Source organism: Symphodus melops (assembly GCF_947650265.1).
Source record: "Symphodus melops genome assembly, chromosome: 8".
NCBI classification, from domain to species: Eukaryota; Metazoa; Chordata; class Actinopteri; order Labriformes; family Labridae; genus Symphodus; species Symphodus melops.
In genome coordinates this window covers 25805640-25833136 of record NC_136698.1, presented here as the reverse complement: position 1 = coordinate 25833136, position 27497 = coordinate 25805640, and the positions used below count along the sequence as shown (strand labels likewise).

At 43.4% G+C, this 27497-nt stretch overlaps 2 protein-coding genes across 2 annotated transcripts in view; one reads left to right on the top strand and one right to left on the bottom strand.

The window, feature by feature from the left end:
- The window catches only part of wwc3 (WWC family member 3), a 33504-nt gene extending 16768 nt beyond the window's left edge, over positions 1-16736 (top strand). The window contains exons 5-23 of the mRNA XM_079351355.1: positions 1065-1144; positions 3894-4023; positions 4470-4619; positions 5492-5565; positions 7784-8032; positions 8250-8339; positions 8434-8987; positions 9069-9189; positions 10146-10226; positions 10308-10394; positions 10469-10664; positions 10749-10919; positions 12495-12604; positions 12694-12841; positions 13776-13940; positions 14289-14381; positions 14470-14700; positions 14790-14917; positions 15995-16736. Coding sequence (XP_079207481.1) covers positions 1065-1144; positions 3894-4023; positions 4470-4619; positions 5492-5565; positions 7784-8032; positions 8250-8339; positions 8434-8987; positions 9069-9189; positions 10146-10226; positions 10308-10394; positions 10469-10664; positions 10749-10919; positions 12495-12604; positions 12694-12841; positions 13776-13940; positions 14289-14381; positions 14470-14700; positions 14790-14917; positions 15995-16061 — 2925 coding nt within the window. The 3' untranslated portion in view covers positions 16062-16736. The remainder of the gene's footprint in view (positions 1-1064; positions 1145-3893; positions 4024-4469; positions 4620-5491; positions 5566-7783; positions 8033-8249; positions 8340-8433; positions 8988-9068; positions 9190-10145; positions 10227-10307; positions 10395-10468; positions 10665-10748; positions 10920-12494; positions 12605-12693; positions 12842-13775; positions 13941-14288; positions 14382-14469; positions 14701-14789; positions 14918-15994) is intronic.
- A 1658-nt stretch (positions 16737-18394) lies between these two features.
- On the bottom strand, positions 18395-26289 carry traf3ip2l (TRAF3 interacting protein 2-like). Its single transcript, XM_079350069.1, has 9 exons — positions 26204-26289; positions 24855-25489; positions 22786-22828; positions 22634-22698; positions 22447-22544; positions 22138-22206; positions 21926-22042; positions 19161-19235; positions 18395-19013 (listed from the first exon to the last, which is right to left on the bottom strand). Exons 1-9 carry the CDS (start codon positions 26242-26244, stop codon positions 18867-18869), a joined length of 1290 nt encoding a protein of 429 aa, XP_079206195.1. The 5' UTR covers positions 26245-26289; the 3' UTR covers positions 18395-18866.
- Positions 26290-27497: the final 1208 nt, after the last annotated feature.

Here is a 27497-nt window from a genome sequence, read left to right as displayed (position 1 = left end):
AGCTTAAGGCTAATTTACATCTGCAGTCCCTTGTTCCTGCCGGTCCCAGTCATGACCACTGGTGAATTAATGGGCAGCCATGTTTACAATAACAGTCCCTCCTTGTTAATAACGTCTTTAAATATCTTCATCAGTTTTGAGCCAGGCGATAAAAGAACTTTAAAATCGCTTTACAAGAAATTCAGACGATGTCGATAAAATATGAGGTAAATAAAAGGATCACAGAGGAACTGAAGACGATCGAATAGCAAATAAGTAAATACCAAATGCACATATTATTAATTTCCAAAAACAGAGAAGTGTTGAGAGGAGACCGTGACGAGGAAGAGTGCACACATAGAAACGGTCGATCAGCAGGTCGGAAAGGAATTCAGGAGTAAAAGTTTCAAGGCGAGTAAAACGAGGAAGCATGCCGAATCATTCCTCTTCTTCCTCCAGTGAGTTGAGCAAAGTGGAGACCGTGATATTACAGATAGTGAAGCTCCGAGCGGCATGATTGTGTTTGATTTAACAAGCTGACAATCACAATCATTGTTTTAAAGTTTCAGCTCCTCCAACACTAAAGAAATGAATAAAGTCCTGACGTTCTGTGAAGCAGAGTGTCAAAGGATGAAATCTGTTCTTAGTGCACACACACACACACACACACACTCACATCTGTGTAAAAGAGGACACCCCGAGCATTTGTGCAAGTCTTCAATAATAATGTGCTTTTGTCTAAAGAGAAACGGCATCATGACATCATCTCAAGCTGAAGACATGAAACAGGCTGAATAATGTGACGGATATAATGACGCTGATAATTATGTCATGTCGATTTTGAATGTGAGAAATCTGGGTTATTGCAGACTCCGGTCAACGTGATCCCCTATCAGACATCTTGAACAGAAATGAAAGCCTCAGCATGTGAACCAGCGTGCACGTATGTGTGCACATGTCCCTGTACAAACACAGCATTCCTGTATGGGAATTGTCATGACGCAGCGTTTCTGTTGGCTGCTGGTGGTGAGTGAAGCCCATTGTGAGCCATGCTAACCCGGGTGCTTGTCCTCGTCTGTCCGCAGCTCTCCAGACTGAAGCAGGAGCTGGCCCAGGTGAAGCAGGAGCTGCAGTACAAGGAAATGGGAGTGGAGACCCTGCAGGAGTGAGTGTTCCTCCGCCTCTGTGTCCCAGGCCCGCCCTTCCTCCCTCGGCCAGCCTCCTCCTTCCTACAGCATAGACGCCTTTTCCCTTCTTTATTCCCACTCATCCTCCATCTGCGGCTTTTTTTACAAACTCTTTGTCTCTGTTGTTTGTCCTTTTGTTCTTTCCCAAAAATATTTCAGGAATCTCAGCAAGGTCTAAAAAGCCCTTTTTTAAATCCCACAATCTCTACAAAGGTAGCCCAAAATACAATTTAAGTTATAGAATTTATCTTGCAGAAAATGTTGAGATTGCAAAAAGTAAGAGCAAAGTCCCATCGAGTCAGATAGAGAATGTAAGGAGTTACTTTTCTTCCTTTGTTCTGCTCCCATTGGAGAAGCAGTTCCCAGTTTTCCTTTTAGTTTGTGCTGGTTTTAAGACAAATACACCTCAAGTTTTTTTTGTGTGTGTGTGTGCTGGAAACATTTCCGAGCCGCTCCAAATTTCATGTTAGAATTAGAAGCTCCGCCTCTCAAAGTAAAAAAAAAAAAAAAGGAAAAAGAGAGCGTTTGAGAAAAGGCAAATGTAGGGAGTTTTTTTTTTTTTTGATGGAAAAGGGGACTCCACCTCAGGAAGAGGATGCACCAGTGGAGTGCAGGGAGCCAAGGCTCAGCCTGGAGAGGAAGTTGGAGGGGAGGGGAGGGAGGGAGGGGGAGGTGTGGAGCCGAGAGCAGTTTCAAAAACACAGAGATATCTGGCAGCAAATTCCTCAGCACTTCCTGAGTCCTGGCAAAGAGTCCCTTATCTCTCAGATAATACACAACTCGAGTGACTCCCAGAATAGACAGAGGAGAATACACAGCTTTCAGAAAACATGGACGCATCCTTGTGTGTGTGTGTGTGTGTGTGTGTGTGTGTGTGTGTGTGTGTGTGTGTGTGTGTGTCATATTGTTTCTCCTGGGTTTTGCCCAGGCCGAGCAGGAGGGACCCTACGCCTGTTGTTTTTCCAGTCTCCACTGCTGTCAGCAGTATAGCTAATTGTTCTCCTGGCCGTGTCGTGTCAGATAAAGCAAACAAACGTCGTCTGACGTACGGATGCTCCCGGTGATCGTCACTACACCACTGAAGAGATCACCTCTGTTTGACGACATCTTTTCCGCTCATCGTTTTCCACTTTCAATGACCATTTACACGAAACCTCCAATGTAACACTTTCTTCACAGCAGCTCAAAAACAAGTTTTAAATTCGGCCTAAATTAGCTAATCTGAGTGTTTTCCTTTTTACAGTACACAGGGTATAGGGTTCAGTACAGGCAGGCACTGAGGGGTGGGTACTGCCTCTTTTTTTCGAGTATATAAACTCTCAGGCCCTGGCAGTGGGGCGGGGGGAACAAAGCAGGGTTTGTTTTGGGAGGAAGAGGCAGGGTCGGCTGGATGAACAGTACCTGCTGTTGAAGGAGAGTGAAGGAAGCGGGCTGTGGTGAGAGCAGGGCGGGGGCCACGTGCCAACAAGGCCCAGGGATGGAGGAGGCACCATGCCGCTCTCCCTTCACCTCCAAACCAGCAAACCAACCAAACCAAAACCAACCCCCCGCCTCCTTCTGAAAAACCCCAAACTGAGGAATTTAGTTTTTTTTTTAAAAACTTCAAACTGAGGAATATAGAACGATTCACATTTCATCTGTTTTACAAACTCTAGAGAGATGAATCAAGCTGTTTCCCTATAAATTATATGAATTTCACGTTGAAAGGGCCTTTTTATAGGATTAGAAATATATGAAAGTAGAACCTTTCAAATGGGAGCAGGTGTTCAAATAGTTTGACACTTCAGGTGTAGGAGAAGTCACTGAAAGCAGCACAATAAAAACCAGGTCAGCATTTAGACAGTGTGATATTTGTAAATAATAATATCATAATAGATAATTCCCCAATATAAAGTAGGTGCTCTGCAGCTTGAAATGGAACATATTGTTACTATGGAAACACTACAGTCGTTCTGATACCATACCTGCCATTAACAGCAGTAGTTCCAGTATAGCCTCAAACATGGGGTTGATGTGTATAACCTGTGGTAAAGAAGAGCGTGTTATTTATTATGGAGAGTTATGAAGATGAATTTTGATAGTTGAAATCGTTTAAGTCGAGGCCAGAGGAGGATTAGAATAGTTATATTATACATCTTTTTTTTGGGGGGGGGGGGGGGGATCAGTTATCAAAGTTTCCCCCTCTGTCCACTCTGTGACAAAAATCTGTGATCCCATCTGAACCGAAGTATTTGTGACGGTGGTTAAAATGAGCCTGTTTTGACTCAAACTGGCTCCATTGCTGAAAGCTTTTAATGCACAAACACTTTAGACAATAACCTCCATTCTGTACTGTACGTTATCATCACAAAAACATGTTCTAACGAAAGCACAAAAGGTCGTAAATAGCGTCACTCAGATTGCATTTCCTGGACTTGCTTGATTGAAACTTGTTTGAGTTGGATCCATTCTCAATATCAGTGTTTTTTTTGTTTTGTTTTTTTTGCTGAAAGATTTGAAGGTTCAAAAGAAAAAACAAACCCAGCTGGTTGAACACATGTGTTTTTTTTTATTTAATTACATTTTTTTAATAATTTTTCCAAAACAGAAAACAAAAACCTTGTACACCACTCACACCTACAACAGAAATATGCAAAGACATTACATAACGGTGTACAGATACAATAATGGACAGCAGACACACACGTGGTTTAAGAAGACATGTTAACTTGTTTTTTGGTCCCACAGGATTGACAGGAAGATGTCCTGCAGTCAGACGAACTACAAGCTGGACGAGGCTCAGGCCATCTTCAGCGAGCTGCGCAGCATCAAGAAGGCCATCAGCACAGGCGAGAAGGAGAGGCAGGACCTCATCCAGGTACCTGAAACAACACTTCCCTCCTGCTCCTGAAATCACTGCGGTTGTTGTTGGGATATTCTCTGCTGACCTCTAGTGTCCGTTGACCTCAACTGTTCTGCTGCTTCTCGTCTGCGTCTCTTAATGAAACACATTTCCAGACGTCTGAATCACCGAACACGTCTGCGTAAGCAAAGCAAGGAACATAACCGAGTGTGGATAATAAATAGACAGTGATTCAGTCATTACTGTCAGGCCACATTTGCAGAAGCATTTCCTGTCCATGTCACAATCTTGCTATGAATGAATAGAGGAGTCAAATTACACACTCTAAGCGCCTGAATGATTTTCAATAAGAGACTGCTTCTTTCCTTTTTAGTCGCAGATTCTTCTCACATTTCATGGAAATCAGTTGAAATATTGTTTTGTCTGATATTGTTGAGACGTTATACTGTTTCGTCTTCCAGAGTCTGGTGAAGCTGACCGTGAACTTCAAGAGCAGTTTGTCCATCAGCGACTCGTCCGGCGAGGCCGTGAACAGCACTGGGCCCGCGGGCGACTCGTGCACTCTGCAGCAGTACTGTGACACCGGCTGTCAGACTGACATCATGGGAGAGGTGAGAGTCACCGCCGCTCCTCCCCGACTCCCCCTCAAAGACACCTCTTCAAACTGAGAGGGGAGTCGACGTAGTCGCCCTCCCCTAACCCAAAGGTTTATTTTTAGATTCAGTGGGACACTTCTTCATCACAACATAGAAGAAAAATGAAAATATAATCAGGCGACAAAACCCTCTAAGAAGTATCCTGGACTTCACTGAGTGGCTGCCAATCAGCTGGAGATGTTCGGGGACTATAACCTGCTGAAAGGGAGACAACCTAACTCCATATATATATATACAATGTTGTTGTTCAGTTCGTTCCTCAAACTTTAGTTTTCAACCAGACCTTTGGATGAGACACGACAATCTCTCTCTATTGAGCTCAGATTTGTTTCATTCATTGTATGTTGCTGTTATTAAAAAGGTGCACTAGTATGTAGATTTAGGAGTGAGATTTGAAAGTTGGAGAAGTGAAACAATACAAAGCTTTATTTTCTGAGCTGAATACACAAACTTTATTCAGAAGTAAAAAAAAAAAGGTTCCCTGGAACATTGAATCAAATCACTTCAGTCATTTTTTATCTTCTCAGACACCAAACGTTCCTTTGAGGACAGTTTGTGTACAGAGTTATCAACCTTCACATTTCTCTACCAAACCTCCTCTTAAAGATTTATTTCTGGGCTTTTTAATGCCTTTGTATGAGAGACAGGACAGTGGACAGAGATGGAAAGGGAGAGAGAGAGAGAGAGAGTGGGGGTTGACAGGCGGGAAAGGAGCCACAGGTTGGATTCAAAGCAGTGCCGCCGCCTCCATACACGGGGACGCGCGCCCTCCCATAGTGCACCTTGACAGTCATTTTAACCCCTTTTTTTTTTTAATGTTGTTTCAGTATGGATCCCAGGATTCCTCCCATTTAGTGGACAAAGTGAAAGTCAACTGGCAGTACGAGGAAGCCAAGAAAAAGTAAGACGTTGTTCTTTGTTTGTGAGACGCTGTGACACAGCAGCACGCAGCTCTGACTCCGAGAGCCCCTCCTTCAGACTCATTCCTGGTCTCTGCGCGTCGTCCGGTGGGAGGCCGGCGTATGAGTAGTATTTGCGCACGGTGGCCGTGGCTGCTGAGCGATGTCTGGCCAGAGGAATGAGCTGGGTGGTCACATTCTTCCCCGGCCGCTGCTGCTGCTGCTGACTGTGTGCTGTCTTTGTGTTTGCAGCCACAGAGAGCGCTGCCCCCTGCCCGCTCCTCCGCTAGCTGCTTCAATACACACACTTTCATTTAAATATATCCCAGCTTGCCCTATAGTGCAGCATAGATTACATGTCTGCAAAGTCAACACTGAAGGAAGACTGGGTTGTCGGCTTTTTACTCCTTTTTTGGATATTTTCGTTGATTATTTTTGTCACAAAAAAAGTGGCATAAAAGGCAACAAATGTTTTAATGACTTAAAGACGATGAAGGAGAGCAGCTTGAGCTACTGATTTTCTGTAATGACAACAATCCTCCTGCTGTCTGAAGCTGTTCAATATATGGCTTTTAGTCCGTTTCATCAGCAGCTCCTCGAACTCCTCACAGGTGCTCAAAGTAATGCATGTGATGGACGAGTTACACGGGAGCAACCCGAGGCGTTGTTTGAGCGTTTTAGCACACATGCTAACTCCCAATAAAAAAAATAAAAGTAATAATAAAGAAAAGGGAAGAATTAAGATTGAGAGAGAGGAATCATCAAATGTACATTAATCATACAGTGTCACCACTATATTCAGAATGAATGACATATAAGGCAACATGATCAGACAGTAAACCAGTCGTTAGCTGTTCTTGTGAGCGCTGTGGTCTTGATGAATTAAATCCTCTGTTTAAAGTACGATGGGTGAATTATGCAGCCAGCAGTGTGACGCTCGCTGCAGCATCACCTCGTTATTGACAGGCTTGTGCACGCTTTACACGTTTCACGTTGCCGTGGTGACCGTGACATCAGACAGGGAAAGGGGGGGACGGCGTGAGAGAGGGGGGAGACCTGTGGAAACTTGCATGCTCTGTCACCGAGTCACTGCGTCTGAAGTCGAGCAAACATGAACACAATTATTTCATCAGAGTTTAAATATCCAAAAAAGAGTCTGCTGACACACACACACACACACACACACACACACACACCTGTGAGACCGGGCTGATGCAGCAAGGCGGCTCAGCTGGAAACTACAATGACGAATGTTGTCATTACAGTCTCATCAGGAAGTGTCTGCGTGGCTCTAATGTGTGCTTTAACATGCATCTGATTGTGACATGCTGCAGTGCAGATTACACAGAGGCTGTGCTCAACACCGCAGGTTAGCTTAGCTCAGCAAACTCTCACACAAACACATGTACAGTATGTGTTTGCTTTGACTCGATCATGCAAAGTGTAAAATGCTTAAAGATGTAGATGACAGGCCCGTGATTATTTCCTTTTGAAAAAGTTCATATGAACCAACTGGTGTTCAGAAATTTACAATATAAATCTTTTTTTTTTTTTTTTTTTTTTTTAGTAAACCCAAAAAATGTAAGACAAAGAAAATGTTTTAGAAAACAGAAGGCCTCATGTTGTGCTCCTGTAATCTTCCTGTCCCAGCTGGTCACACGCTGCAGGCTGGGGGGGGGGGGGGGGGGGGGGGGGGTCTGAAGGATGCACAAATGGCAGAGGACCTTTATCCCAGAAACGAAGCAAATTTCCAAATATTGCGAAGCAACATTTTTTTTGAGAAATCTGAACCCACACAGTTTGTGTTTTTATTTGACAAGAGTCACACAGAGGCTTAATCTTGTATACACTGACCCAATGATGTTCCCAATATTGGTGTGGACGTTTTAGTCAGAGCACGGTCAACGACAGAAATATCCCAAATGTCTCTGTCTTCCACTACATGCTGGAGTTGTTTCCTTGCTAAGTTTCAAACACTGAGAAATCAACATGAGATACTTTTGCCCTAATGAAGGGGTCAGTGAAGAATCCCCCCCCCCCCCCATCCCGAGTATGTCCCTTTGTCCTACTGATGAGTTTCTTTTTATATTTTATTTTTAGAAAAGCCCCTGAGAGCTGATGAGAGCTGATCCGACGTGTTGAACCCAGTGTGTCTTTTAGTTAGTGCAAACACATTTGGCTCTGGTTAAGCTTATATAAACGTCTTCTCTGTTCTCTAAGGGTGCAGAGTATCCAGCACCAGCTCGCACAGCTGGACAGTGAGAGCTGGTCTGGGCGGGCCGAGGCGGACAGAGACCGGGACTTCATGCAGCTCCTGCGTGAGAAGGAGGCCCTCCTGCAGGAGATCATCCTGCTCAGCAAACAGCAGCATTCTCCAGAGATGCTGCTGCAGCTGGAGGAGGAGCGCTGCAGGCTGGAGGAGGAGGTGCAGAGAGCCCACATCTCCCAGAGCCAGGGAGCCAATCAGAGGTGAGAAAGATGAAGACACCTGTGCATGCACTGATTTACATTACTATGTGCCATAACTGTTCATTTTATATTCTCCCTTTAATATACCCCACTCTTGTGTTTTCTTTGGTTTAGCGATGCAAAACAACAACGACCATCATTTCTTTCAAATACATAACTGCACATAGTTTTGAGTAGTTGTTTTAAGGCATTGACTTTTGCATCCATGTGACGTCAGGATCCTGCAGCAGGAGAAGAGGAATGTGTTGCTGAGGCAGCTGGAGGAGGCGACGCGCATCACCACCTACCTTCACACCCAGCTGAAGAGGTGCGGCACACACTCGTTCTCCGAAGCTCTTCCTTCTCCTCCAGGGTTCTTCTGTGTCTTTTCTCACGGAGTCTCTTGTCTTATTCACCTGCAGCCTGTCTGCCAGCTCTCTGACGGTGTCCTCCAGCAGCAGCCGCGGCTCCCTGGCCTCCAGCAGAGGCTCTCTGGCGTCGAGCCGAGGTTCCCTCAGCTCCATCAGCTTCAGTGACATCTACGGCGTCCCCCAGTACGAGCGCCATGACGGCTCGGGGGAGCTGCTCGACCCCCATCTACGCTACCTGCTGCCTCCGGAGGCCGTGTCAAGAGACTGCTCCATGTTCACTCCTGACCACCTGTTGCAGAGCAAACCCAAACGCTCCCATGACACCCCACAATCCCTCGCCTCGCTCTCGTCCCGCTCCTCGCTTTCTTCTCTTTCGCCACCGAGCTCTCCGATGGACACGCCCTACCACTCGGCCCCTCAGGATTGCCCTCTCACCCAGATGACAGAGGAGTACATGGAGCAGGCGGGGCGCGGGCTGTTGGAGGGTCTGCGTGCTCAGTCCCAGCCGCTCTCGCACACCGCCATGTTGAGCAGTGAGGACACGGGCAGCTCCATCGCTGTGGGTCACAGAGACGGCACCGCTCAGGGGGCTTTCACCTCCACAGGTAAGTGACTGAGACCCAACCTCACTCTTTGTGATGTGACTTTGTGATGAAGAATGCTGATGGACCCGTTTCCTTCTGCAGGAGTGACTCTGAGGGGAAACAGCGCCAACAGAAGCGGCAGGAGAGCCAGGAGGGTCTCTGCAGGCGTTTCCGAGGACGCTCTGGCCACTGACAGCGGTGTATTCGAGGCCTGGGGCAGAAGGTGAGACCAGGTCCAACCCCTCAAAATTAGACGTCACAACCCAGCACTCTGGAGCAATGGCGCCTCCTTGTGACGGCTAAGAAAAACACCCTTCATCCTGCGAGAAACGGATGGCAGGCCTGAACTCTCACCCTCAAAAAGTTGAATAATCACGATGTGTGTCTTCATCAGGTGATCGCTCCAGGAAAGATAGTTTCAGTGTCACACAAAAACTCATCAGCCAAATCTATTAAAATGATTAGAGGGGGGTTTACCACTCTCTTCTACAAGACCAATAATGTTTATCTTCGACCGTTTGTAATCTCTGCTCTGAGGGATTCAGTGCTGCCACTGCCACACATATACACCTTGGCATTGCTCTTGAAGTTGTCGACTTAATGGACAATTCTTACAGAAGAATTTGAAAATCCAGGCCCTTTTTTTTTCTTCCTTTTTTTGTTTTATTTTATTTATTTTTTTAGATATTTTTAACAAAAAGATCCTCCAGACCTTTTTGTTGAAATGAAAGATGCTTTTTTGCTTTTGGAGAACAAACACCAGAGTTGCTGGTGAGTCTGGTGTTTGTCATCATGTGCATCGTCGCTACATGGCTGCAAACGTCTGGTTGCGTCTCTCGCAGCCCAAACTCATGTGCAGGTGCCTTCTGCGCCTCTTTATCATCTTTAAAAGACACGTTTTCTTTGGACGATGACATCCCAGATCCCCTTTTTTTTCCTGCAAGTAAACTTGTATTTTCTAGATTAGCTTTACCCCGAATCAGATTGACTGACAGGGGAATCTGTGTGTGTGTTTGTAAAACACTGGTTGAACAACATAACTTCAGCAGCGTCAGTGAGACACGATGTAAAGAAAAGACAATAACAACAAGGCGTGTGAGATAGGAGAAGTTTGTACCGTTCAGGATGTGAGTGTAAAAAAAGTCAGTCTTGTCTTTCTTTGTCTTTGTGCTTGAACAGGGCCGAGGAGTCAGATGAGATGTTGTACATGAAAGAGCTGACGTCTGTGAGTGAGCCCACACAGATCCAACTGGGACTGCTGTGAGTACTGCGTTATTGTAGACTCTATGTTGAAGCAGGTGAAGTCGATCAGTCCATGTTCATGCACCCTCCTCTTCACAGGTGGGAGTCCACTTCTCAGTCCCTCCGTCTGCATCTGCTTCAGCTCAAGAGTCTGAACAGGTCCACAGTGAGAGACGGTTATAAAGTGTGAGTATCACTGCAGCTCTGTTATGAGATCTTTGTCCCCGTCTCTAACCTCCTGTTGTTCTGCTTGTTCTCAGGTATGTGAAGGTGCACTTGATTCCCCTGGACGCCGGCCGGGCCTGTGCCTTTTACTGCTGTACGGCTCTGGAGCCGCAGCCTCAGATGAGCTTCAACGAAGGCTTCCGCATTCCTGTCCCTTCAAACGCCCTGTCGGTGTGTGCGCTGCAGCTGTCCGTCTGCTCGCTGGGACCTCAGGCTCAGGAGGAAGTGCTGGTGGGTCCAAGAGCAGCGCCACAGAGACTCTGATGTGCTCATTTCTGAATTAAAAAAAAACGTGTCGTGTGTGTGTTGGTGCAGGGTACGACCCAACTGAGCCTGGCCGAGTGTGAGGGGAGCGTGGAGATGGTTTATCACTGGCTGAGAGTGCAGGTGCTGAGCGGGGCCGAGCTCCCCCGACCCGAGCACAAGAGCTTCAGTCAGCGCAGACAGCAAGACAGCCAAGAGGACGAGCAGCGGCTCAGAGCTACAGTAAGCACGCACACACACACACACACACACACACACACACACACACACACACACACACACACACTCACACACTCACACACACACAGGTTCAGTAAAGGAGAGCGTGTAGGGGAAGTGCATGACGGGCTGAGATAGTAGGAGAGAGTAGTTAGTAACATAAACATTCACAAATATCAACGACATGTTAAAGTTACATCAATCATTGTTATGTAAAGTTAACATGTACAAGCTTCTGTGTTTCGTCACTTGTAAGTTAAATGTAGCTGTGAGGAAAGTTGATGCGTATCAAATGTAAGACTGTTAGAGGAGACGCTAAAAAGTCGACCACAGAGAACGGAGGCACAACGGCTGTTGACTTACCATCATTTAGTCACTCAAATGTTTCTTCTCCAGTTCAGGAAAATAATATATTTTCATAGTTCAGTGTGAACCTTTTGATGCTTTGTCACCTTTTTTTTCTTATCGCATTTCTGCACACTGCTGGTCAAAATGACATCTTCAGGAGGAGAATTATGAAACGTCTGGTGAATGAGGATGTTGTGACTCCAGATCACGGGTCATGAAGTTCAGATTGTTTGTTTTCATCTCTGACTTTGATCAAATCTTTCTTTTGCCTGTTGCAGTAAATCAGTTCACACAGCATGCAGCACAGCATCCTCAGTGCAGAGTGCAGAACCAAACTGTCTAAATCACTAAACGACCAAAGGAATGAAATCAATAAAAAGTCTGGACGTGATTTTTTTTTTTTAAGATTTATTTTGGCCTTTTTGCCTTTATTTTGATAGAACAGTGGATAGAGTCGGAAAGGGGGAGAGAGTGGGGAGAGACATGCGGGAAAGTGGCCACAGGCCGGACGCGAACCCGGGCCGCCCGCGCGAGGAGCAAAGCCTCACAACATGGTACGCGCGCTGTCGCTGCCGCTGAGCTATCGGCGCCCCCTGGACGTGATTTTGACAAAGAGAACGAGGAGAGGTCAAGAGACTGGAGGCGGCCTCTGCTTTGTAGAAAACCAAACTCAAACTCTGAAAGTCCTTCATGTGATTCTTTGTGTTGAGCCTGATACGAGCAGAAATGTAGCAGACAAGTGATTATTAATAATGTATTGATACAGTTTTATCTGAATGTTTGTCTTAGTCTAAATGAGATCAAATATCCAGAAGTTTTAAAACACTGCAAAAACAAAGAGAAGCAAATTGAGTCCCCTCTCCCTTTGATTACCGTGTGACAGCTCAGAGAGGAATGGGAACAATGCAGAGGGCTCGACTGATCAGGAGACAGTGTGGAGATCATGTGAACCCGGGTCAGGACGAGTCAGGACGAGAACAGAGAGACGAGTCTTGTAATGCAACCAGCTGCTGAAACAGTGCTACAGTGATGAGTTAACCTGAGGTGTCAAACAGTGAAAAACAAAGTACCTCTGATCGTGTGCATGAAAACCATGGAGGTGTCGCTCCTGCAGGATGTTTCTCAGCTCGTTAAAGTGACAGTTTGACAGGCGTGTGCGTCACAGGACAAACACGCCGAGGAGGGAGGAGGAGTGGATGGCAGGTGATGATTCGCTCTGTGACGTTACAGGACACCGTGTGCACTCTGCTGTCACGCACCACCAACACATCCACCCACCTGGAGGAGCGAGAGGCGGAGCTGGAGAAGAGAGACGAGCCCGTGGAGGTGGCGTCTGAGAGGTGAGGATATTGATTTCAAGCTGATTTTATAATCCCAGGTCTTCTCTCCTCCGGCGTGTGATAAAGCGAGGGCGCTTGTGTTTGTGCAGGAGTTGGCAGGCGGAGTCGATGGACAGCGGCTGCAGCAACAGCACGGCGTTCACGGCCGCGTTCTCAGAGGGTCTGTGTGCAGAGGGCATCTGCAACACCACCGGGGGGCGCTGTGATCAGACAGCAAGCAAAATGTGTACAGTTAAGGTAAAAGGCTCACGTCTGCTCAGGCCTTTTATGGCACCAATTCCAACACGTTGCACAACACTTCAGGTGTGCAAAACATCCAGGGAATCGTCTTCTACCTTCCTTTAGCGTCTGTGAACAGACAGAAGATTTAGAGGCTGCTCGTTCAAAACAAACAGGACACCTTTAACAACCGAATGTAGAATGATCCCTTTATTTTACATTTTCCACAGCGATGTATTTGACCTTAAAGGAAAGCATCCTGAAGAACGTCTGAATCAGGCAGCAGACTCAACAACCACTGTCTGATCTAATCTTAAAACATAAACGTATGAGAGGGAGCTTTCCCCCAACTTGTGATTTAATGAGTTATAGGTCACCTGTTTTATGTTGATGTCTTTAGGTAAATGTTTATGTACCTATGACATTCACACAAATATATAACTTACCTTCAGAAACTTTTCAATCTTGCAACAATACAAAAAAAACGTGATCTGAAGTTTCTCCTGCCAGATCAGAAAGTTGCATTCTGTTCTTCACGATGTTCTTCTTTTGTTCATTTTGTTCCATCCACACGAGTCGTAGAATTGATATGAAGGTAAATAATGTTGCTCCATCCGACACTTCTACGGTGAACAAACGGGTCAAGAGACTTTCAGGAGCACTGCTCTTAAATGTATCTAGAAATGTTCAGGAGTGCAAATCGGCTCCTGACTGGAGTTATGTTACTCAGGTCTTTACATGAAGAGAGAAAAACACAACAACACATTGAACGCATGACTCAGCATGAAAACCTCTTTAACAGGGACATTTAAATACACCTGCCTCGATTTTGTTGCTTCAGGAAGAAAATGAATCTCGGAGGTTTAAAGTTCAGGATGTGTGGAGAAGCTTCTCCAAGGAGACGATCTGAAGCGCAGATTTCTTCACTGTGTTTGTTGACTTGATGTTGCAGGTGGAGAAGGCCACCATGACTGAGGGTCTGTTCCCAGAACCGGTGCGGGTCCGGGCCAAAGAGAGGGGGGGTCGTTGGGGTCACGCCTCGCCGTTCATGCGAGGTAGCACCATCGTTCGCTCTCAGACTTTCTCTCCTGGAGCTCGCAGTCAGTATGTCTGCAGGGTGAGTCTGTCACACTTCTTTCTGCTGGAGTATAAATGTCTGTAAGGACTAAAAAGTTTGTGATTGATAAGATGCTAAAGAAACCTTTAAAATATTTTCTTTTCCTCTTTTTTTGTGTGTAAAGGAAGAAGTAAGTTTCACATTAGGGCCTGAATGACTTTTTTAAAACAAGTATTTGATTTCATTAAGTCGCCCAGATGGAGGAATCGATCAAATGAAAAAAAGCTACACCGATTAATTTCAGAAAAACTCTGGTTTTGATGTGTTAATTGTTTGATTTTTACGGCCTCCATTTTTGTGATCATTGTGAACATCTGCTAACGTTTTGTGATTTGTCTTTTTTTTCAGTTGTATCGGAGTGACAGTGACAGCTCAACTCTACCAAAGAAAACTCCCTTCGTCAGGAACACGTTGGAAAGAAGGACGCTGCGCTATAAACAGGTAAAGATTTTTATTTTTTTAAGCTCGCTCGAGTAAAAAGTTGTGCTATCAAGTTTCTGAGCGGTCGGGGTTTTGTTTGTGCGAGCAGCAGTCTTACCGCTCCTCCCTGGCCGAGCAGCCCACACGTACGTCCCTGGACCTGGAGCTGGATCTCCAGGCCTGCAGGACGCGTCAGAGGCAGCTGATGGAGGAGCTGAACGCTCTGCGGGAGCTGAAGCTGCGACTGGAGGAGCCGCAGGTCAGGGAGGACACGGAGCTCCCTCACTGGGCCCTGAGGGACGAGCGCTTCCGCTGCCTGCTCAGAGAGGCCCAGAGACAGGTGACGGGCTGCAGAGACTCCATGAATCATGTGAAGCTCGTCCTCACACAGCAGAGGTTTAATGTTTGTTTGTTTTATTGCTGCTGCAGGCCGGTCAAAGCAAGCAGGAGCAGCGTCAGGAGGAGGAGGCGGAGAGGAGGCTGAGGAAGGCCTCCAAAGAAGTTCTGAAGATGAGGGGGCAGAGCCAGAAGGAGCCGCTGCCAGTGCAGACATTCAGGTGACTCCTGACCAGCTTTCACACTGTTCCACCTCTGCTCCTGATAAAGCCCCAGTGTAAGAGAGCTGAAACACAAAGTGAGCCAGCATCACTGTGTCGGGCCTTACATTTAGTTCGCTTTTTTTATCTGCAGTGAAGACAGCGGTACACACCTGTAACTTACCTCCACTGGTCAAGAAAAGTTTGTCCTCTTGGGCAGCTTAAAAAATGAGTCAGAAACTGTAGCATGTAAAAATGTGCTTCAGGCTGAAAACGTTTGGTGAGAATAGTTAATGATGAAGAGCCCTGCAGAGGCTTCCTGTAAACAAACAAACGTTTCTGTTTACAGTCCCTGTTCTTGAACAAACACAGCGAGTGTGCATCCTGGCACTTTAACTCACCTCGTCACACACTTTGGTGTTTTCACTACCACAGATCATGCTAACAAGCACTATACCTTTATTTCATAGTTTATTTTGTACCTGTGTGACGTAAACTGTCTGTTTGAATCACCTTTAGAGCCGTTGGATTAAAGCAACATGTCGTAACACAGCAACAGCTTGAATGGTCAGCACAGCAAGAATCAATCAATCGTTAAATCTTTATTTGTATAGTGTCAATTCATAGCAAGTGTTATCTCAAGATACTTTATAGAAAGCAGGTAAAGGACCTTACTCCACTAAAACACTTAAAGTATGACAGTGACATAAATCCGAAACAAAGGGAGGTCCCTGTTTTTATTCCAGGCTGGTATAGAAGTCTTTACAGGGAGTGTGAAGGCCTTACAGTGAGAGTTGAATGAGACAGTAGAGCATGCAGCACATGCTCATAGGATGCTCCAGGTTTGGGTTTGATTTCCTGAATCTCTGTTAAAGAGAAGAGGAGGGATCCTAATCACAAGCTTCATATTTTACTTTCATTCTGACCTCAAATCAACCGGGGAAAAAAGCATAAATCTATACATTTGTATTCCCAATGAGAGGTTGTTTTCATGCAGAAGTCGAGACAGGAAACATCTTCATTTTCTAACTTGTGCACAAAAAAAAAAAAAAAGATTTTGTTTTTGGAAAAACTGTTTAATCTTTCCGTGTTCTGCAGAGAGAAGATGGCTTTTTTCACAAGACCAAGGTTCAACATACCTCCTCTGCCGGCCGACGACGTATGAGAGCTTTCCCCTGTGTTTGTGACTAAACATGAAGTATTTGTCCAATATTCTGAGCTCATGAAGTACAAAGTTCTTTCCACCACGGACGCAGGCGGAGCGACACTCAGATCATGTTGAAGATAAGAAGGTTTCACATTTTTCACAAGAAGTTTGTGAGGCTTTTAAGAACTCAATCACCCACATCCCCTCCCCCTCCTCCCCCCTCCCAGGACGACGTATCTCACCAGGAAACCACATCTCTGTCCTCCTGTCTGTTCTGTTGACTGTGCTTACAAAAAGCTGGAAGATGGGAACAAAGGGTGGACAGATTCACTGTACTGTAACTTATTTTATAGTACTTTTTCCTTGAAGGAAATTAAGAGAAACGCTTCCTGCTTTTTAAGTGTATTTTGTAGCTTTGAACAAATAGCACTTCAATGTTTTTACATACGGTCAAATGGAACTGATTTCTTTTCTGTTACCTAATTCTTAAGAGTTATTTACATCAAATGTCACTTTGTAATCCACTTTTATTACAGATGTTGTCTTTTTGTTATGTTATTAAAATTAATATTATTTCATGTACTTTTCATTATAAGGATGAATATATGAACACTGTATTCAGATTGTTTTTTATGATGTCTGTATGAACATCTGCAGTGTTACCTCTCGTGAAGATAAACCCATTAAACCACGTCTCAGTGTTTGAATCAGCATTAATGCTGGACCTATTTCACCTCTGCCTATTCTGCACACACGTTTGGGTTTTTTTTTCTCTAAGTGTGTCACATGATTGTTTTCTAACCACAAACGGGTTGTGTTGACCCATTTCACTCTAAAACCTGCAGATTCTTAAGAAGCCCTGCTGCGCGGCAGGCAAGCAGCTGCGTCAGCTCGATACGACTTCCTGCCTTAGATTTTCCACATAAACCACCAGAGACTCTCGCTCTACTGTAACTCTGCTGTAATCTCTTTCAGATTAAGGTGTCCCGGTCAAGACAGGCAGCAGCACTTACATTTAACTTTGTAACATAAAACAAGAATTAAACATAGGTTGGAATATCCTCGGTCACAGAGAAGTCATTAGTCAAAGCATCTACAACATGATGCATCGTCGTCGAACACCTTTAGCTCCCCCAGATACAAACCCTCCTGCAGCAGGAGCAGCGCACCTGACACAATGTCTCCACATTTCAGGAATCTCTTAGGAACAGAGAACAAAAATAGGTAATGTGTGGTGTTTAAGTGTCTTCAGAGAAAAACATAACCGTCAGCTCCTCTGGCTTCGATCCCAAGAAGAAAAATGTCTCGCTGCCCTGCAGACAAACAGGTCTCTGCGTGTCTGTGGTTAACCTGTGTTCAGGATCACTTCACAAACACTGATTTATGCTCCCAAGGGTTAGACGACAGTGTTTTGCCTTTTACAATTCACCTTAAACATGATTATCTGTGGAAGCAATGATCAGTGTCCTGCAGATGGATATTTGTCATTTAATTGAGAAAAGAAAAACTTTAAATGTACTGAATTCATCATGGTTACACAACATGTTGATGTTCTAATGGGGCATTAACGTGTCACAATATTGTGGATGATGAAATGGGTTGCTTTTGAGATTCAGAATTCATTGGCTTTTTACATGAGAAAATTACCTCATGAAATAACCTCTGATCCAAAGACAAGCGTAAGCGTATTTCAGTTTTTGAACACAGGTGAGCATATATGTTAAACTTTATGACAAAGAAGACGTATAATTACTTTGGGTAGAAGTGAGTGAAGTGTATTAACTTTAATGACCCTCTCAGCAAAGATGCATAAAAAAAACCCAGAGATTGAAAACAAGATCTTTGTAAACTGATCTTTTCTGGAGATTTATCCTGTAAAAGTGAACGCAACTGTGAAAATGCCAAACCTGAGATTTAAAAAAAGGTCTTTTTAAGTGTCTGAGTGGCAGGTTAAGTTAACCTACACATGGAGTAGCCAATAACAGGAGAGACTGATTTGATTTATTTTAACTTGTTGAAATCTTGAAGGAGGATAAAAAAAAACTTTAAACTGCAACTTTTTCCTCTAAATCATTTGTTGGCATGTTGTCACACATCCGTGCTGTCACAGATGTGCCTCAAGTGATTTATACAACTTTTGCCTGTTCAACCTCTTCCACTTTCAGGGACCAGAAAAAGAAAAACATTTACTTTCTATAAATCAAAAGAAGTGGTCATCAGTTACTCCATCCAGTGCGGCTGCTGTTTGCATCAGACAGAAACTGCAGCGAGCACTTGATAAATCTGTGTGTTCACTTTTGATAAACGAGATCTCAGCTGGTCAACTCTGAACATATCCAGACAACAGGGTATTCATTTTATCTGTCAAATATTTAATGAAACAGCACATGCACACGTGAACCATAATAAAATAGTTTCCATTTACTACGACACGCAGGACCTTGACGTTGGTCCTGTTTGGTTTTTAAAAAGCAGAACTGGTACGGGCTGTAGGAGTTATGTGAGTAGCACCAATTAAAGTGACTCATGGTATCATAGCTGGTTAACAGACCGCAGTGAGGTTAAAACATGCCGTGTGATGCACTTTGAGGAAGCTGCAAAGAAAAAAACATCTCATCCATAAACCGGCTCTTTCTGTGCGTCACATGCGTTTCAAACATTATATTATGTAACAAACACAACTCAGGAGAGAAGTTCACACAACGCCAGAAACGTCACAACTCACGCTCTGGAAGTAACAAATCATACAAATGCTCCAGCGTTCACCTGGATATGGACCAGCAAACAGTTCAGGTCTTTGTGTGGGGCTCAGAGCTCCGGGGTCTATATGGGGATGGAGACGATGGTTGGTAGTTCCCCGACAGGCGGAGGGTTGTACTTCTCCACCCTCATCAGTCTCCTCAGGATGTCGTCTCGATCACGCGGCCAGGCGTACACGTGCGTGTTCTGGAGCCAGTTAGGGACATGACACTGCGGTCGTAAAAACACAGAGACTGCTGAGGTGAGTGGCTTGGATCACCACACCATGTTTTTGTTGATGATGGTATGTGTGTGTGTGTGTGTGTGTGTGTGTGTTTACTAGCAGAGACAGTAACAGAAATGATGAGATGCTCTAACCTTTTTGGCCCCGGGGAACACGATGGGAATGAACCTGAAATTCTTGCTTCCGTTCTGGATGAACTCGTTCTGGAGCTGAAAGAAACACAGAAACAAAACATAGAATTAATCAATATAAACTAATACACTCATACACTTTAACAAACTCTAACACTGAGCAACAGCTTCCCTAAAACAGAACTAATATGATGAAAAGAAAGGTCAACATGCTTAGTGTGAGAGCTGCAGCTCTGCATATTTTGATTTATTTACGCTGTTATCTCCTCCTATACAGTTTGTGTTAGAAACATGGTTCCAACTGGAACTGCTAGAGCTCGCTGTGGAGATGTGCACTGTTACTTTCAGTGATGCTACGACTGTCCAGTGATTTAATATGAATATTTCAAACCGTAAATTATATTGATGGAACCCAATGAGATGCACTTTTGAAAGCTCAAGTAATAAAATGTTGTAATATGCTTCCTTGTGGTAAAATGTTTAACATACTAAAAGATTATACTCATAGCGTCACCATGTGGGGAGATATTTCGTGTTATGCTTTCAATGCTAACAAGTCGCTAACAGCGTGTTCCTCGGAGGAAAACCAGAAGTGTTCTGAAGTTTGTCCCATAATTAATTACCTACTGTGACTCATCAAGGCTATTCTCAAATCAGACTAAAATGTGTACAGCCATTGGTGAGATACTTCACACCCTACATGTCCACTTTTGTTAAGATCAGTTAAACGGTGTGCCTGTGAAGACAGTAAACATTTTACTGTCATCGGTACTGCAAAACATTTTTTTTATTTCACTAAATCAAACTTCACCCAATTTATCAACAGGCCTCAGGAAAGCATCAACATGTTTTATAATGACTTTTTTTTTTTTAGAATTTTATGATCAAATTTGGAAAATGTTTGCGTTGTCCCCCCTGTGATGTCATCGCCTCATGTAGTGAAAGTGCATGCTGAAAACACTGAAGATTCTCACTAACATGCAGACTAGATCACACGTGATGTGAGGGCTTTTGCAATGGCTCAAAAACTAAAAATGCTATTTAAACTTGGCCACATGTTTACTTGTTGTACAATGCTCAATATACTGATAAATTATCTCATTGCACCATCTGCTGCAACTCTCGCTGAAATTTCTTCAGAAATGTTTTGTGCAAAGTTCATAGGAGTTCAGAGGAGAAGAAGGATTTTTCTATTTTGCATCTTAAGGATGAAGTCAAAGTATTAAGAATTATGTCAAGATGTCGAGACCAAAATCAAAATGTCATTAAAATGCCGACAAATTCATGCAAGTTTTATTTTGATTAAAACCTCATAACTTTGCATCTTGATCTATTAAAATGTTGCACACAAGCAAGGCAAGTGCTAAATCCCTCTGTGGGTGAAAAGATAAATCCTAAATAAAATAAATCCTTATTATTTCAAAACATTTATAACTAATAAATGCATATCCGAATAATGCAAAGTCCGAGGTGTTGTTGCGTGTTGATGATAAAGCCAAAAATATAACAAAATCCTTCTCTGGTTCTTTTTCTTTTATAGCAGGCACTAACACTGGACATATTTCTTTCTTCTCAACATGTTATCCTCCTTCTCTGTTTTCATATTTTTGGCTTGCTCAGCACTTTTTTGTTATTAAAGTCATCATTGGATGTATTCTGCCATCTTAAATGTCATTAATATTCTTATAATGTTAGCGCTGATGCCTTACGTTACATGTTGTCATATTTCTAATCTTGAGTTTATTTGGCTTCATGTAGTTCAGGCTGTGCTACCTAATACAAGATATCAAGTTTAGACAATGAAAGAATCATTTGGAGGGAATGATTGAAAGTTAAAAAGCTCCAATCTGATACAAATGTCAGGGGAGATTGAAGCCCCAAATCAACCCAAGTCAATAACCCAACTCCCAGTTCTCATAATGGGTGACTAATAACTCCACCACCTACAATCAGAACAAACAAATCCGGAAGTAATGGACTGATGCCTTTTTGTTGGCATCACTGTCACATACTTAAAATGTGATTTATTCAATAGGCTTTCAGAAACGAGGAAGAAAAGATCCTCTATGAACATAAATGCAAACACAAGACACACAGACCATAGGAACATAGTGAGAAGCACAGACCACATCCTACATCTAAATATAGACAATCAGCTTTCTCTATAACTGAGCGTCAAATCTGAAACACATCATCAAAAAAAATCTAATTCAAATTCCCATCAAAGGAACAAGACATTTTACCAGTTTTAATCACGTGTGTCAAGTTCAGAAAAAAGTTTCTTTGGACAAACGTTATGTGTGTTAAGATAATTAGAGTTAAGTGTCCCATTCAGTTTATGGTATTTGTAATCATTAATGTGTATTTATGTCTATAGAAAGAACTAAACTAGGACATGCCACTTACACTTCTTTGAATACTCAAAGACAGACATGGAATGGTTCGATGCAGGAAAGGAAATTGACCGATAGATAAAATCTCTCTGTGCAGCTCACACGTTTCCTGCGCTGTGTCAGAATTAAGTTCAATTGCATCATCATGACAAATTTTTAAAAAAACTGCCTCAGGACCCATCACCAACTCCTTCATGGGAACTGGTGACCAACATTTCAGATATCATTCAACCGATCAGATTTATTTGAGGAACAATTGGCCCTCAGATGAAACAAGGACGCGCGTTTGATAAACGCTTTCTTTTCAACGCACAAATTGGATCCCGACCCACCAGACGAGAAACCAAGTTAAAACTTATATTTGAATGTTTGAACCTGTTTGTGGATGTAGACGGTGTTGAAGGTCCTCTCGTCGTTCTCCACACCGACAGGTGAGGCGGTCACCGTCTCGTAGTACTTTGGGCTGATGATGATGATGATCAAGTATTCTTTCTGAATGAAGGGGAATCATAAACAAAATACCTCAGTTATGTGCTGCTACTAGACCTCTCATAATAATTTGATCACTAAGATTGATTTGTTTTTACCTCACTGAGGTAACGCTCCATGAAGTCTATCTTGCTGATACTCCTGAACTGCTGCTCGAAAAGATCAATCTGAAGCAAATGAAGACACCACAGAGTTTAACAAAACCTCCCAACATGTTGGGTCAAACTCTCATTATTTTGGAATGAAACATTAATTGTACTAATTCATTGCACAGTCATTGACTGTTCAACTATAGAGCTGAAGCAACAGAACCGCCTAAAAAACAGAAACCCATAAAGTTGACCTCGTCAACCTGAGCTTTGCAGATAATCTCATTCTTTAATAAACTGGACATGTAATAAACTTACATGCGTATCGAAGCCGTTGTGTCTTAGCAGAGCAACAAAGTTGATAATCTCGTTGACATGCTTGTCACTGTCAGCTTCATAAGTGACAAAGACCCTCCCTGTGTTCAAGAGCAACAGATACATACATTACAAAAAAAAAGGAAACTGAGTGTGCAGTTTGCTGGATAACGTGCAGGTAAACACTCACTCTGCTCCAGGGAGAGCGGCATGCTGCCCTGAGGCTGCTTCTCTGCAGCGGGAGGTTTGAAACCACTGGAAGGACATAAACATCTGGTTTTTTTTAACATCGTCTCAAACAAAAATAATATTTCAGTTTTGCAGAATTTCAATAAATCTCACATGTGTGTGTATCGAGCTCCAGGCAGTCTGTAGTCACCGGGGTCTACAGCAGCAAAGATAAAATAAAGAGCATGTTGAATGGTGACACAAAACAGTCATTTACTGCTGCTGACGTTCTTTTCTGTGCAGTTCATGGAAGGAAGAAGTTTTACTTGTAGTTTATATCAGCTTGGCTGGGTCGGACTTAAAGATGCGAGACATGACTCTACTGGTGAGATGCACCTTTAAACAACCCAGGGCCTGATTCACTAAGATCCCAATTAAAGAGCACTAAGTTGCATATTCATTGCACCTTCGTTGGTGGGGTTTTGCGGGAAAATTGGCCTGAATGATAACAGGTGTAAACCTTGTGGAGGTGGTGGTATTTAAGTCAGGCTTTTGTGTGTTCTCCTGGTTTATGTCACAGAGCGTTTGGAAGGAAAGACTGCAAGCGCAAAAAATAGGAATTAGTGTGAGAGGCAAATGAACTTTAAACATTTAAATCTAAATATAACAAAAATGACATTTGGCTTGTATGAAATCCTCTGCATCAAACACGGCCTCTCTTTTCTTTCCTCCTTATGTTGAATGAATTGTCAAACATTGTGCAGAAGGTGCGAGTTGTGTCCTCTGAGGCACAGTCGGGCAGAAACGCCCCATATTGCATATTCATTGAGGCAAATGTACTAAATGGACGATGCTTCTTGTTTTGCACATATGGAAGATGTAATCCTCACTGTGTGCCGTCAGGAGATCAGACAGCACATTTTTTGCAGGTGGTATCAAGTTTGCACACGTTTTAACACATGCATACCTTTTGTAAGTTACTGTTATAGTGTGTTCACACTTACACAAAACTCCGAAATAATTCTTGAAGTTTTATGGGCTGAGCTGCACCTGTGAACACCAACAGCCGAATGAACCAGAGTTTTTTTTACTGCCAGTCCCCTGGTATATATCCACAGAAAGTCCAAGTGAGCTGATGTGAACGTTGCATGATATAATCAGGAGAATTAACCACAAATTAATTAATTCCCAGCGATGTATGCACAACGCTAGTCTGTAAGCATGCAACCTGTACGGCCTCTGTGCACGTGATCAGTAGTTCATTCTTCTCCACGCGTTTGTTGATATTGTGTTAAACAGAGCTAAACAGAGCACTGACATAAAAGGCAAATGTTTTAATTATAGTGCCGTTTAGCAGAATCTGTATAAACGTGTGTTGTTAGTGTTTGTCATGTCTTACGTCAGGAGACAACCACCTCCCCCTTCTGTCTTAATGGGATGTCGCTGTGGTGTGCATGTGGGAGCAGCCAGATAAGGAGGATTAAAGAGGGCGGCCTCCTGAAATTAGTTCAAATTGTTCCGGAGTGTAAATGTGAAAACAGCTCGAGTTTGTCAGGCAGGTAGTTTGAAGTGAGAGCAGATAAAACAAGAAGCAGGATGGTTTGTGCTAAACTTCTGCCTAAGGGATTGACAATATATTATGCGTACATAGGTGCATATTGAACGATCTGGTTTAACAATGGGGGGGTAAAAAAACAAACCATCCTCTGGTAGGTAGAAACTATCTTTTATCAAACTACCTTTAGGCACATGTTCTACCCGCGCAGGCTGTCTGTGTGAACATGATGCCTCTAAGTTGATGAGAGGTTGATTGAACGATTCACGACAACACAATTTAAAAGCAAAACCTGGAAACTTACGCAGAAACATATCTGCTCATCTCATTTTCTGTCTCGTCCGTTTTCTTCTTCATAGTCAACAAAAACACATTTTTTCATATATAAAAGTTTCAGACCAAGATGTGTTAATAAAAAAAACTTCATGTAAGATGTATCACATTGTTGTGTATCATGTTGTAACGTAGCTAAACACAATGTATCATGCAGTATTGTATTGCATTAATGTGTATTTCTCAGCACAAGTCCTAACCACAAGTAAAACTTTCTTTTCTTTTTTTTTTAAAGTAAAAAAAACATTTTTACTTTCAGTTTCAAGTGTTTGATATTATGATCATCGTTTCTATCTAAACAATTGTTTGGTCTGAAATGAAACACAACAGTAATTTTATTTATGATTGAACTTACAATATGGACTGTGACCCTGCTGGTACGGAGGCCAGGGTTGTTTGCTGGCCACAGGCCCCCTGTTGAATTCGTCTGCAGGACACTGAGCACAGCATGCAGCTCCCTGTGGCGAGCAGGAGTACGGCGGCAGCGTGTGGTGATACAGGTTGGCTGAGGGCGGGTTGGAGCACAGAGACAGCGGCTGCTCTAAGCTGCTCATCATCGAGCTGTGTCTACTCGGGAGTAACACTGATTTACACTCAGACAGACAGCTCTCCCCGGAGCAGCTGGAGAAATCTTTGTGGCTCAGGCAGGACTGGAGGCTGTTCGGATAGCCCGACCAGCTGCTGGCGAGGCTCGGATGGAGCCAGGAGTTATTGGCCTGGCTGGGGAATGGCGTGGGCTGGCTGTACCCTGCAGGCAGGTTGCAGAGAGGCTGATACACGTTGAAGCTTGGGCCGGGCGGAGGATGAGCATGCTCCTGAGCTCGGTGTCGGCTGAACATGGAGTCGTCGGGGAAGGTGGGGTGATCTGGATGGAGGGTTGAGTCTAGCTTGTGGAGGACGCTGGCGTCTCGCTCCTCCATACTCATTGTCTCATCGTCCTCCTCAGGTGTGTTCAGACTATTCGGGGTCCTGCTCAGCTTACTGACGTGACTGTTAGAGGGAAAAAACAATTAATAAATCGAGCAAATGTTAATTAACTACATGGTAAATATGGTTACCATGGTTAAATATGGTCCATGTGGTAGGGTAGGCAGGGAAGCTAGTATCAACATTGTAGCTTGCATAAAAGGAGCCTGGGTCTTTTGAAGGTGGCAGTGTTGTTTTGGTTGTAGTAGCAAGTAAGAAGCAATTAGGGTGTGTTGTGTTTTCGTATCAGAAGAGCAAAGGGCCGTCGTTGGGACGAAGTGTTTCTTCACTGAGCGCTCGTCCTTTTCAAGTGTCTCGTGTTTATTCTTAAAGGTCAACAGTTGGTGTGGTGTGGTGCACTGGATGCAGGTGAATGACGTAAATATACAGTCATGTATGTTTGTGACCTGTAATAAGTGGGTTGACAAAAACTGAAAAAAGATTTGCATGTGGTAGAAATGATTGATGTAAAACTATTTTGTTGTGTTCCTTCAGAAGAGTTGTGTTGCATGTTGTTTTTGTGGTCATGAGTTCATAGTGGTGGGTGCATTTCTGTTGGGGGGAGGCAGAGGTGAAACTTTTTAAAAGTGAAAAGAGAATTTCACTTCAGTCGACTGTGCTCTCTCTGTACAATGTAAACATGAAATGATAACTGAATCAACTGAAAATATAAACACGCGACGTAAGACTGATATGTACAAGAATAAATGAGATAATAGTGCAGTGGTGAGTGCTCACCTATTTGGTGCTGACGCTGAGTGGATTGAAGCGGGGAGCATCACTGGACCTCCTCCTCCTGACGTCCATGTGTGTCGTTTTAAAGCTGCTCCTTAAACTCTGAGGAGGACAGGTGATGTGTTGGGTTTTTTGTTTTCTTTTTAAAGTCAAATAGTCAAAGTCAAAAAGTCAAATAGCAGCATCTTCATAATGCTCCAATCAACAGAGAGCAGTGAGAATTTGAGAGATGTAACAGATTTGACATCAGCCCACTCATCTTTATCTGAATTGCATTGGAGCAGATTGAGATCATGACAGAGTGTCTCCCACACAGGGGATTTCTTCTCTAAGTGTTTGATACTCGGAAGCTGTATGTCACTCACACGTGGGAATAAATAATTTACTCCTCTCATTAAAGAAAAAAAAGAAAGACTCAGATGGAAAATAAAGCCGCAAAACTTCCAAACAGATCAAAAAAAGCGATTGGGTAGTGTACTCGTGAGAAATCACTATTTTTATATCATTGACAGCTGTCTTCACAAGTCGTTGGTAAAAATACTGGAGACAAGATATAGGAGAGTAAACGATGTTTGATGTAGTTGAATGAAGGCGTTTAAACATCTTAATATCAAATGACTGAGGATGCGGATATCCCCGGATATTTTTATTTTTTTTAATCTATCTCAGTAGGTTTCAACACAAATAGGCTTATAAGCACTATGAGGGGAGAGTTAGTCAAACTTTTAAATCCCAAGGTGATACCATAATAATCACCTTTCAGACAACACCAGGAAATATGCAAGGTAAACATGGAAAGGCAAAACAGAGAGTAATGCAGCACGCAAATCACTGAACACATGTATTAATGTGCAAAGGACGAGAAGGAGTCCTTGGATCACTTTGGACGTGTTGGGTCTTTCTCTGAGAGCTTCAGACCTCAGGCTGGTTTGCTTCTACTTTGGCCTTACACTTATTCCACCATACTGATACAAACATCATTGCAGGCGATAAAACATAAACATCAAAGACAAAAACGACTGTTCTTGACCCTTTAGGAAGTCTCGAGGAAATATGTGTTTCGTGCACTTCGGGTGCACTATACATAGAACACGATAATAAACAAATCGGAGTCTTAATGGAAGTATGTTTTATTTTCCTCACACCAATATTATTATATTTATTATTATATTTGTTCAAGAGCAGTAAAATCCCCCCTAAACAAGTGTTTACCACGACCTAGTTCTCAAACACTCGTACAGCAGGTAACAGGTTATGTAAGTAAACAGTCACTCACCTTCGCTGCTGTTTGTACACA